Source organism: Cryptomeria japonica, chromosome 9, assembly GCF_030272615.1.
Source record: "Cryptomeria japonica chromosome 9, Sugi_1.0, whole genome shotgun sequence".
NCBI classification, from domain to species: Eukaryota; Viridiplantae; Streptophyta; class Pinopsida; order Cupressales; family Cupressaceae; genus Cryptomeria; species Cryptomeria japonica.
In genome coordinates, this window is record NC_081413.1 from 419,783,293 (window position 1) to 419,796,431 (window position 13,139).

At 34.9% G+C, this 13,139-nt stretch overlaps 1 protein-coding gene across 2 annotated transcripts in view; it reads left to right on the top strand.

The window, feature by feature from the left end:
* LOC131073405 (kinesin-like protein KIN-6) overlaps nucleotides 1-11,990 on the top strand; it is a 211,335-nt gene extending 199,345 nt beyond the window's left edge. For both annotated transcript variants that reach the window (XM_059211091.1, XM_058009856.2), the window contains 5 exons: nucleotides 3,120-3,182; nucleotides 3,435-3,595; nucleotides 10,572-10,931; nucleotides 11,046-11,118; nucleotides 11,283-11,990. In XM_059211091.1, coding sequence (XP_059067074.1) covers nucleotides 3,120-3,182; nucleotides 3,435-3,595; nucleotides 10,572-10,931; nucleotides 11,046-11,118; nucleotides 11,283-11,381 — 756 coding nt within the window. In that variant the 3' untranslated portion in view covers nucleotides 11,382-11,990. The remainder of the gene's footprint in view (nucleotides 1-3,119; nucleotides 3,183-3,434; nucleotides 3,596-10,571; nucleotides 10,932-11,045; nucleotides 11,119-11,282) is intronic.
* Nucleotides 11,991-13,139: the final 1,149 nt, after the last annotated feature.

The following is a 13,139-nucleotide window of genomic DNA, read 5'->3' on the forward strand; positions in this document are numbered from 1 at the left end:
ATACATGTCATCAATGTTGTCGCCCTAATCTGCAAGATAAGATTCCATAGACAAACCTGCAATGTTTGTCAAGTAGTCATCTTAAGTCATTGTACCTAGAAGACAATGTATTTTGCTGCACTGAGTTACAAAAAGCCAAATTTCTAGAAACACAAGCATCATCAAATGGAATAGTAGATGGAGGAGATGGAATGGCTCAAGAACTAGATCTCACATGTGAGAATAACCAAAATTCTAAAAATCTAAAGAACTTGATATTCATCATCTAAAGAATAAGAAAAAGATAAGAAAAAGAACAAGCTAAAGAATTAAAGTCACTAATAGGAACAAAGCCTGAAATGGAGTACAATCGAGATGCATGATCCACCACCCCAACAACAATGGCCTCTCTACTCTCCAGGCCTCTGGTGATAACTAAACCAGGTTTGAATCCCATAGTCTTCCTTGCTCCACCATGAGTGATTTTATAGATGGAATGGAGATTGTTTGTCAAGTGGGGTACACACAAAACATCATTGAAGATGCCATCTCGAAGATCAATAGATCCCCTCCCAATCACATTCGTATAAGTATGATTGTCGACTATAATAGGTGGCATATTACCATGCTCAAATGAAGAGAACATAGATTGTGAAGATGCCATATGTTGAGAAGCTCTTGAATCTAGAAGCCATCTACTTGATCCATGGCCCATAGAATCACAAAAAGCTTGTCCTTTGTTGTTACTTGTCCCAAAAGTGTGACTCTTTTTCTTATCAAATTTTGTTTGATTTGAATGTGAAGAAGCTGAAGTAGAAATTTTGGAAGGTAAATTGATTTTGTTTTTCTCAAGATGTTTCAATTCAGCAATATCTTTCTTATAACATAGTGCTCTTTATGTCCCGTCTTCTTGCAATATGCACAAGTAGGTTTCTCCTTCTTAGATAATCCCCCCTTAGGAGAGGAATTTTTTATTTTCTTTTGTGGAATCAGATGTGGATTGTGTTTTTTTATTCTTGTTCTTTTTCTTATCTTTACCACTAGAAGGCTTCTCATCTTTTGTAATCATAGCTTGGGATTTCGAACACTTCAAGATACCCATTTGAATAATCTTATCTTTCTTCCTAGTGAGTTGCACTACAAAATCCTTAAAAGAAGGCATATCAAACTTACTCCCAAAGGCATTCTTCGTAGCATATAAAGTAGACAAAAAAATGAATATTTATGTGATAGCTTTGAAAGATACTTAGCACCAATTGTGTACCTAGTTTTTCAATTTTACACTCCTTCAATTGAAAAACCAGATACACAAGTGGTATTGATCTTGGTATATACAAATTGTCAAATTTGTCCACAAGCTCAAAGTATAATTTTTACACAGAATGAGATCAATCCAATCTCACCACTGCAAACTATTGGAAACATCATGTACTTTCAAAAAAACAACACTCAAAAATGACACCGCTGGAGCAACAATTGAGCCCTGAAAGTTCCCAAAATGAGAATTGCTCAGCAGCACCTGTGATAATTTGCAATTTCTGGAAATGACAGACACCAAAATTTAGCTATGTCTGCACTATTGTGAAAAACGCAAAATTCTACCCCAAATAAAAAGAATTGCTTGCAAAAATGAGTCCGGATGATTGCCTTCTGAAGTTTGAGTGAAAAATATAAGTTGCATCTTTGAGGGGGGGCAAAAATTAAAAACATCTCCTTCCCGCCAATTTCGATGAAACTGTCACCAATTTTGATCTTGGTAAGTTTTCTACCAAAAAATCTGCCAATTTTGTTCGGGCACCTAAAAAGACACCACTGCAAGTTTTTTAATTGGAAAAAAAGTATTAAAAGTTGGGGGCCGACATGGCTTCATCCCACTCAAGTGGGTATGGCTTCTTTAGGGGGTTGTAAACCTCTTAAAAGGGCTGAATTTGCAGGTGAATAAGGATTTGTTTTCCAAAAACACTTTATGCATTTTTAGGGCTGAATTTGCAGGTAATTAAGAAGTATTTATAGGATTTTGGTTTATACTCTTGGATTTCAATTTTTTGAAAGAAATATAGAAAACTTTATGGGCCAAATGCAAATAAATGTCAGTTTAGGGTTTAGGGCAACTTCTTGAAGGTTAAGAGCCAAAGAAAAAGAGTCAAATCAAACTGAAAACAATGCCTAACTCCTAGAAACACCTCGGAATTGCTTTGGAATCATCTTGATGCTCATGTAGTTGCCTAGGTATGAATGAGTAGATCCCAAATGATTACAGCATAAAAATGTTGTGCTTGCTCAAATTTTTAGTAGAATTGGCTTTGATTTTGATTCTGATTTTTTCTTGGAATCTTCAAGGTTTCAATCCATTTTGGTTATTTAGTTTCAAAGCAGGTTATGAGTAATTTTCTTTAAAGTTTTATTTGGTATTAAAATTTAAAACTCGTCATTTAAGAGTAATTTTGTCGTAAAAGGTCAGGTTTCACAGAATGAAAATTATTCCTTGAGGCACCGTACCAATTTCTTAATTTCCCCTAAATTTTCTCACAAACTTGATATTTTTCTTCTCTCCCTTTTTTCTAATTTCTTTTCAAATCTCTCTATGTAAGGAGGGATTGATTTTGGGTTGGTTGAAAATTGATTAGAGATTTTTTAAGAGAAAAATTGAAAATTTTCAGAGTTTGAGTAAAATATTAATATTTGGGGGTTTAAAAAAAATAGAAGTAAAAATATCTACTATTCAGCATGAAAGGGAAATTAAAGTTTTTTAAAAGCCCCAAAAATTTATTTGTAGTAATGTTGTTTATCTAATCACCCTATTTAAAGAAATGATTCTTTTTAGTTAGTGATTAGTCCCGAGTTTTTAAAAAAAATTTGGGCTTGCCGAGTTATTGCCGAGTCCAAATTTTTCAACTATGGTATGCACGACAGTAATTGATAATTTTGTTACGTATTTGACACAAAATTATATAGTTTTACTGTTCTCTCATAAACTTATGATTCCAATATAGTGAAAGTTACTAGTGTTAAGTTCAAGCGTAAATTTTGTTTTATTGATCCTGATTATATTCTATATTCATGTTCTCTAATGTTTTAAATCTATACTTGAGGAGGGAATTAGAACATGAAGTTTTTTTTTAACATGTTCATATATGCAGACATCATCAGCATCAGATACTGCCTCCGAGGATGACGTTGGACCAATCGGACATTGCTTAGAGGTTTGTTTGTATGCATCTATATTTTTCAAAAGGGGACTTATACATCTGTCTATAAGGTGTAGTTTTACTTTATAAAATGTGCTCGTTGTATTAGATTTTGTACGGTGTCTTGGCAAGTTTTTTGAACTGGCTTCACTTTGAAATAATTTATCTTATTTTGAAAGCCCAGTTTGTAATGTTTGTTCCAAATTTGTGAATTAATTTTTTTTCTTTTTTCATGTGACTGTTTGCATGATGCTTTTCTGCTTGCAGGAACTTTTAGGTCTTTCTCCAAATGAGATTGAAAATGGCGTATGGAAACAAGATGTTGAGTGCAAACGTAAAATTTCTGATTTGCTTGAAAGGCATGGTGGCGTTCTTGATCTTCACTTGTTGAAAAAAGTTCATTCACACCAAAGGTCTTTGTGTTTAAGGTAATGAAGTAGATTAGGAATCCTTTCGCTGTGATCTAGTAAAAGTCCATACAAAAAGTTAACAGGATCACATTACTCCTATTCAAGGTAGGGTTTTTCCAATATCTGCATTTGTTCTGTATAGTGGGATCACCAAATCTTTTTCAAGTTTGGATGAATATTGTAAATTATTTTGTTTTGATAAAGAATATAATTAGGACACCAAATGCACTTGAGGCCGTTTGTTGGCAAATTAGTGTGTTCCATCCTATTCTTCTTTGTCTTGAAAGTGATCAAGGTTTTACCAATGGTTTTGGTAAGATAGGCATAATGCATAAGCTTTTTCTTGAAAAGTGCGATGAAAAGACAGCTAATAAGAATTGCAACAGAGTTGGTTGGTCATTGGAGAACTGATGATAGGACCAACAATGGTAAAGAAATCGACATGGAACACCAAATAAGTGGACCTTGTATTTAAACTTTTATGGAATATGCAGATTTTACTGAAGGCTTGTTTCTTCAAGGACAGAGGTTAATTGCTGATTGGAAGAAATTGATATTGTTCATGGCCAAATGCAAGACTCTATGCAGAGCAGTGCTGTTAACAGCCTTTTTTGATACAACATCAGCAGACTCATTCATTTTGTAGGGGCTTGATAATTCTTTTTTCCAAAATAGCACTATTATCTGTCATAATAGCTATATCAACAGTTTGTTTTCTTCAAAATTTCTTTATTTTCTGTCAATCAGCAGCAATTTCAAAGTGAAAATAAGTCAAAGGGGTGTTTTGAAGGAAATTTCTTCAAGGGGTTTTGTTTTAGCAATGTAGTCTTTTTAGATTTTATCTAACAAGCAAGATAAATCGGCAGTGATCCTTTTGATCTTTCAAGGGTGATTTCATCAAATGAAAGATAAAATACAACAATCGTAATTGTGGTATCATACAGTATTTGATCTCTTCATGCACAAAAGATGGCTGATTTCAGCAGATTTCATTAGGGATTTTGTCTTTCACAAGAGTTGGACTTAGAGGTTTCAAGGTTTTTATATAAAGACACACCTAGGGTTTGTCGAAGGATCAATGGAAGAAGATGTTTGGATTCAATGTGTCAAGAAGATGGGAGAGTTTTGATGTCTTCATAGGATTCACCATGATTAGAACAGAGGAAAGGCTTCATTGGAATCATTAAGGGCTGCTTGTTTCGATTTGCTATTTTCAGCCTGAATTATTTATAGCCGGTGCTATTTTTAGTTGTTATAATTTTCAACAAGATTAACTTATTTTTGAGATCTCTTATTTTAGTCCAATGATTAGTCCTTGATCATCTATTTTTAGCTAAGTTGCCCATTCCGGTTTGGAATCAGATTCTGGTTCGAGATTCGGGTTTGCAAATTTGTTCAATTTTTTTTGGGGGTGGGCTTGGGTTTGCTTTTGGTTCGTCCTTACAAAAACATATAAAAATATTAAAAATAAAAAATAAAAAATATATACATATATGCAGCAGCAAATAAATAGCAAAAGACACCACCATATATATTAATGTTGTAGACTTTTAGTCCAAATGGCAAATAACATAGCAAATTGCCAAAATACACCGCTATATCAATGTTTAAGTTAAAAAATAATAATGTCAACATTAACAATCAGTCATCACTGATCAAATATCATCAAAAGTCATCAAACATATTATCATCCTCCTGTGGCAAATTAGAATCACAAACAGTGCCACTGGTAGTGGTACTAGAAATCTCAGCCTCAAGAGCAGCCTCATGATCACTAGGTAGCTCATCATCATCAACTCCAAGTGCATCAAGGTAGGCAATTGAATCATCCAACTCTGCATGCTTTGGTTTAACATCCCAATGCTTTGACCAAAACAGGCAAAAATAAACTTTAAATTTTTTTAAAAAATGTGTCAAATCACCCAAATTTTCCTTGGGTTCTGTCGCTGGGTTCAAAATTCTTTGGAAAAGCACCAAAATTCTCCCAGGGTTCTTCTGATCGAACCCACAGGGCAAAATACGAACCCTGGCTGAATTTTGAACAAATTCGCAACGAACCAGAATTTGCAGTGAATCGAACCCGAACCCAGGGAATTTGCAGAAGAATCTGGTAACTTAGATTTTTAGTAGTCTATTTACTAACACTAAAACTCAGCAAGAGATGTGAGTTTTAGTGATAGTTTGTGGTGATCTTTACTAGTAGTTTGTAATGAGATAATTTGCACAAGAGAATAATAAAATAGTAAACATGCTGCGCATACTTGATGAGATTCGAGAAAAATAAGCCACTTCGAGGGGGCACCTCCAAATGTCTCTACCTTTGTGGTGGGACTTTTAGCTCTCTATTGTATATTGCTGTTCTCTTTGAGTCCCATTGACATACTTTTGGTCAGTTAACTCTTATATATGCTGGAAGTGGATTCACTCTGAGAGGGGAGGGGTGAATTAGAGTGCTATAAACTACACCATCAAAAACAAGACAAACTTGAATGTTCAACTTTAAGGTTTTCTAACACAATAAAAGGTTGAAATTAACTTGAATAATTGAAAGTAGCTGAATCTTGTGTAGAAACATTTAATTCCTTTCAAAAGCATTGTAAGATACTTCAATTAAATTTACTGGAACTATAATACATCTCTTTTACTGGAACTGACTGTTGTAATAAAGTTTTCACATGCAATGAACATAACAGATTTTAATGACAATAATTTGCAGATTAATGAACAATATTGAGTATCAAAGCCTGACAAATTGAATGAACACAAAATAATAATCAAAGAGAGACATACAACAAACACAACACAAGAATTTCATGAGTGGAAAAACCCTCATGGGGTATAAAAAACCACTTGTAACCTGCCAATTTTATTCCATCTCAAAAGCATCAACTTATCACAATGGTGGAGTCTCTGCTCAACACCTCTCAAATTTTAGAACCCTGTGAGTAGTTGCTCTCAATACTGACCTGACAACTGCATTGTTACTGCAGTCCCAAAATCATGATTGAAAACAACCAAGAGTTTTTTCAGTGAAACCAACTACAAGACGTACTGTTGTTCAGTATTACAAAAACTTTCAAACTCAAGATATAAATATCATGATAGCTTGAGACAACACAAAAAACTCTTTTTTAAAGAATATTAAAATGATCTATTCGAACTTCTGTTCAAAACCCTCTTCTGCATTTTTTTCTCTTCGGCCCAAGAAAAAACAGACACAATCTTTTTATGATGAAGAATAATCTTATACTTAATGTTCATGTCAAAAAACCCCGAGGAATGGTTTTTTTATAAAAACAGATCCTTAACTGAATGAACCGTTTTCTGAATTGGTAGAGTTTTTCTTCCTAAATAAGAAGAAGATTCTCTTTTCATTTTTTAACTTCTTTGACTTAAAAACTGATTTTCAAAAACAGAAACTAGTTAAGCTTAACTAGTTATAAAATCTTTTCAAAGAACCAAATCTGAGTCTTGGCGTATAACACGAAGATACCTGATTATGCCGGCCAAAAGTCAAATAGAAACATTGAAAAGCCTGTATGACGCATGTCCATTTCAGCTCGAAGTCCACCATTCACCTGTGCATCCTTTGTATTCGAACATATAACAAACCGCATCAAAAATTCCAACTAAAACCGATCTGCTTGAGGCTGCGAATGATATATGGCGGCTAGGGTTCAATGTTGCCTTTGGTAAAACTGAAATGAGATCCTATAACCTTTATGCGAGCCCCAAAGGAAATATCATTATATTTCAATTCCGTAAGGATATTAAGTGCCAACAAGCAGTGATTAAAACCTGTTCTACGAACAATAAAAACTGCACGTGCCAAGAGCAATGACATATGTTAAAGTACCTTTTGCAAAACCAACTGCCAAGTGGGACAGCTTGACAACATTATGACTTAAGTCATAATTGCCAAGTATATCAAATCATAGCCGAATATACTTAACAAAGAAACCCGATAATACAAGTGGACCAAGTTATAAGAGGTCGCTATGGTCAAACAAAGAGTCATCAACGAAGGATTTGCACATAAACCAAGGAGTCAGCAATCCAGACTGTCATCATAATGAACCATATGCCAAAAGACCAGTGAAACTCATCTGAGCGACTGACATCAAGGACAACATCGCAAGGGAAAGACCAACAATATATACCCTACATATGCCTGAGGTGCTACCTAGGTCAACTTCGATACCTATATAGGACAATATTAATGATCATATAAGTTAATTGATATTTATTGTAACTACAAGATGACTACTCATGGCCTATGCACACTACATGATTAAGGGACTTTTAACTCTATTGTATATTGATGTTCTCTTCGAGTCCCATTGACATACTTTTGGTCAGTTAGCTCTTATATATACCCTACATATGCCTGAGATGCTACTTAGGTCAGTTTCAATACCTATCTAGGACAATATTAATGATCATATAACTTAATTGATATTTATTGTAACTACAAGGTGACTACTCATGGCCTAAGCACACTACATGATTAAGGGTGTAGAATGCCCCTGTTCACCTAGACATATTCCTTGACACCGATCAACTGTGGATGCTTTTCAACAAAATCTTCATCTTCTCATGTGGTATCTTATACAGACAAATTCATCCTCTGAATGAGTTACTTTGTGGTAATCCTAGTCCTCAACTTTTTTGTGCATGTTTGGAGAATTAATGTTGGGTCTAAGATGATTCTTCCCTCATCATTAAGCTTTGGTAACACTGTTTGTGCTGGAATCTATTGACCAATCTGTTTCTTTAAATATGAGACATGACAAATTTTTATGTATCTTTGTCGTTAGAGGTAACTCAAGCTTGTTTGGTGCATTGCCAATCTTCTACAGAATTTGGTACGGGACCTAATATTTTGGTGTGACACTGTTATTTTTCTGTTGTTGTTTTAGGGACATTTTCTAGTATGGTTGCAATATATATGAAAATAAGCTCGCCCACTTTAAAGCTCTTTTTGTGACAATGTTGGTCAACCTGTTTTTCATTTGATTTTTTTGCTACGGCCAAATTTTTCTTGAGACCTGACAATACCTAAATTTGATTATTTATGTGATCTTCCACAATGTATATTGAAGTGTAACCTTCAGTAGTGATGTGATGGATGGAGGATGAATAAATTAGATCGATATGCACAAACTTCATATGATGATTATGACATTGTTTAATGATACTGGTGAATAATGTGTTATTTTTAGGGCCTTTTTCTAATGATTTGTGGTGCCTAATGTTGGTGTACACGTATTTCTTTCATAAGTTTGCGTGCAGATACTTCCACATATACTCACCATAAATTAGATAGTCTAGTGTAAAGAATGATACGAGATAATGAAGAACATAGGTTGATAAGAGACAAAGAGAAACTAAACATGTTTAAGAACTGGTATTCTTAAAACCCAAAGATGATAATAACAAAAACAACCGAAATATGCAATTAATATGCAAGATGAGAAATGCATATTTTTATTTTTGTCTATAAACTATTATCTCCAAAGTTAAAATTTGAATGTGCAAGTCTTGGAAAAGAGAATATTCCTTTCTACCATCTTGAAGCATCAGATGGTACCCTCCTTTGGTTGTTTTTTTCTGTTGTCCTCTTTTCAATTTTTCTCTGATCTTGATAATCATGTTCATAGTATTTGTGTTGTATTTGTCTTAAATTATAATTGACAAGGAGCGTCTTGGATGTTAGTTTGTAGAAACGATTCATGTCATGAGCAGAGTTACCCGGGGACGCGTCCCCGACCTGAAAACCCCCGTCCCCGTCTCGGGGACGTTTCGGGGACTTGGGGACGGCCAGGGGACGTTTCCCCCCGTCCCCAAATTGCCCTATATTTTTAGGGGACGTCCCCGAAACGGGGGGACGCCTGCCCTAGCCTTGGGGGACGTCCGTACGTCCCGGGGACGGCTGGGGACGGCTGGGACGTCCCCAATCCGTCCCGGGGATGGCTAGACGTCCCCCTTATCTAAGGCCATTAATAAATATTAAAAAACTAAAAAAAGTTGTATTTTCAAATTTTTTCTAATATAGGCCCCTTATTAATTCAAATTGTTAGTAAAAATAAAAAAATTAAAAGATAACATTAATTTAATTCATAATTTTGACAATGAAACTATATGGCAGCAGTGTATCCTTTGGGCATTTTGACACAGAGATTAGAAAATCGCCCAAAAATTGCCAAACTCGGCGAGTTAATAGAAAAATAACACCCAACACCTTTATGAAAGAATAAGTTTTTTTGGCCTCGCGGGGCGCTGCCCCTCGACCCCGCCCTGTATCGCGACAGGGAGCGTGCAAGGGGCGCTGCCCCTTAACCCCGCAAGGGGCGATGCCCCTTGACCCCACCTTGGGGGCGCTGCCCCCAAACCCCCGTTGAAAAATATGGGGGGAAACTGCGTCGATAGAAGTAGGGAAAATTTAACCTCTTTGTTTTGACATTTTGTATGTTATTTCTTTAATATCTATTATGATATGCATATTGACAATGTGAATGAATTGAAATTCTGATTTATGAATGCATAATTGCATATTGTCTATTGAGTATTAACAATGTTGTATGTTCAGAATTTACATTCTAAAATGTCTTCAACTTTTCATAGTATCATACACATGCCATTTCCATGTTTTATTGTTTTCATATGAATATAATGTATGTATGCATGCTTTATCCATGTTTTCATATGAACATTTAGAATTTTGAAATTTTCCTATATATTTTAAATATTTCCTATATTTTAGTAGCCGTCCCCTTTGCCGTCCCCCGCCGTCCCCAAATTTGGCAAAAAAATTTGCCGTCCCGGAAACGCGTCCCGCCGTCCCCTGCCGTCCCCGTCCCGGAAACTCGGGGTAACTTTGGTCATGAGTGGTTAATATTTGTGATTGGATGTCTTTATTAGAATGTATAGATGGTATGTTTCAATGTCAGCTTATAACTTTTTTCTGAAATTGTGCTTGTTGATTGCCATGCAGATATTGCTTTGCATTGATTTGCAACAAGATGAGTTGTGATAACCAGTGGGTGTCTCTCTCTGAAAATGTCCATCCAAAGTCAAGGCAGGAATTTTTCCGGGCAATAGTGAAGGCCCAAACGGTTGGAAAAGCAGCTTCCCATGCTCGACAGGGTTTACAGCAGGAAAACATATTAAAAAATACAAATAGTTGCTTCCCTAGTTCAGGTGGATTGGTGGAGGTTCAAGACGCACAAATTGATTGTGGAAGTCCATATCATGCTAATTTTCCTCCAAAGGCTTTGTTACTGAATCCTGACTGTGTAGATTCTTTAGAGTGTAAAAGAGAAAATATTTGCTTATCAAGTAAATCACCTCGAAGGTAGACATTTGATTTTTATTTGTTTTTTGATAGCATCCTATTTGTATGTGGTAATAGTTTTGGTTCAGTCATTCTCGACTTTAAGATTGCATTGAGCACCTTATTTTTAAACAGGAAACTGCTTCCAGCCCCATCAATGCTTGTAAAAGGAATTGATGATAGAACTGTTGAGGATGAGCTTCCAATGGTATTAATCATGAAATTCCTTTAATCTGCTTAGGTTGAAATATCTGCTGCATCTATTGGTTGCATATGAATGTACACGATTTTGACTTTGAAGATAAAGATTGAAAAGTGTTCCTTTCAAATGACATCTCATTTTTTAATAGCTTTTTGCTTTTCTGTATTCAGGTTTTTGAGAAGTCATGCCAGAAAAGTTCGAGCACAAAAATAGTAGTTGCAACTCGAGGGAGGATGTCACTTGCTAGATTGTTAGCAGGAAGCAGATAAAAATAAAAATTGGATGTGACAATTTTGCATATGTTATGCTTTTGAGGTCCAGTGATTTTAAATATTTTTCTTTGAGTGCTGCTGACATAATCATAGCTTTAACTGTTCCAACTATCTGAGTAGAATTATCTTCAACTCAAAGCAGCAAGAGAAGGAGCAGGCTTCTAAAGGACTCGAGCGGTTGAAGCAACCAGTGCCATCAGTGGCTCCATTGACCATTTGGTCTCATGGATGTAATTGAAATCATTTAATTTCATTTCTTTCATGAGTAAATAGAGCTGTGTGATGCCCGTTACATACAGAAAAGTCTACATGGAGCAATACCGTTACGTTAATTGATTGTCACGGGAAAAACCTCATTGGAAAAAGCTATAGAAGTAATCACTCGTTTGCTTAATGAATAGAAATTCAATTTTGAAGATGCCTTTTTATTTTCAGGAGGAGAAGATGGTGAAACTGCCATATTTGTTTAAATTGGGCATCATTATTTGGTAACAGCATCATACTAGCTGTTCTAATAAAACATTGAAGTTAAAATCTATACAAATATGGAATGACGGGATACAATATGAATATTTTCCTTTAAGAAGACCAACCATTGAATGCTTACGGTAGATCTTACATGAGTTAGTTACAGGGCAGCATTTTTCATAGGTTTCTTCCTCTAGTTTGTATTTGTTTTATATTATTACAATAGATGGATTCAGGCTCTATATGCAATGTTTCGTCAATCCATTGGGAAAAAATATTTCATTTAACATCAATGCTATTTACTTATTCTAAAGAATGTGTGGAATAAAATGGATCCACTATTAAGAAACTAAGCTTGAATCTTAAAAAGGGTAAGATAAATTACAATTATATCTATTGTGAAGGAGAGCATCACTTCGTTATACAATGGCCATCATACAATGACATTTAGATTGTAAGTATATAAATCATAAGGATGGATTCTATTTTGGAATCTAAAATAGAACCTAATGAAGAGACTAGAAGAAAGAATCATGGCTAATTGATGTTTGAAAAGAAGAGAATAGAGGCCACACAAGAAATAAACACAACAAAAATGAAAGAGGGGCAAATGGTGAGATCAAACATATAATTAAAATGAGAATGTCATACACATCAAAAGTGAACGAGAATGTTGTACACATCAAAGTGAATGAGAATGACATATCCAATTTAAGTGAGGCTAAGTCATGGGCAAGAGTAGTCGAATTATTAAAGAAACAAAGGGAATTGATAAAAAAAGAGGTAAAACTACAATTAATGGACAAGAGGTACAAAAGGAATAGGTTAATAGATCTAATTATGGAGGAAAAGCTTATGAAGAAAATGTATACACAAATAACCTAGTGAAATGATTCCTTGGGATAAATTAGCTATGGAAACGATAGATATGCTAAACCTACATGTTAGGAAAAAAATGTTTCCTCGAGGTTTGATATGTTAAATAACAACAAATGAATAGTAAATAATGCTATTATTACCAGCAAACATAATCTAGAAACAAATTCTAAACCATGCAGTCCAAACTCATACAAAACACTTGTAAATTGTTAGGGAAAACATTGCAAATGGAAATACTTTAGCATAATGGTAACCTCTAGGTTTGAAGATCATTGGAAGCTCAAATATCCATGGTTTGTCATCTCTGAAGATTGGTCTTCATAGGTTTACCAATCTCTGAAGAGAAAGCATTAACTTTTTAGAATAACATGAGTGAATGAATGAAAGTGGAGCCAAAAGAATACTTAA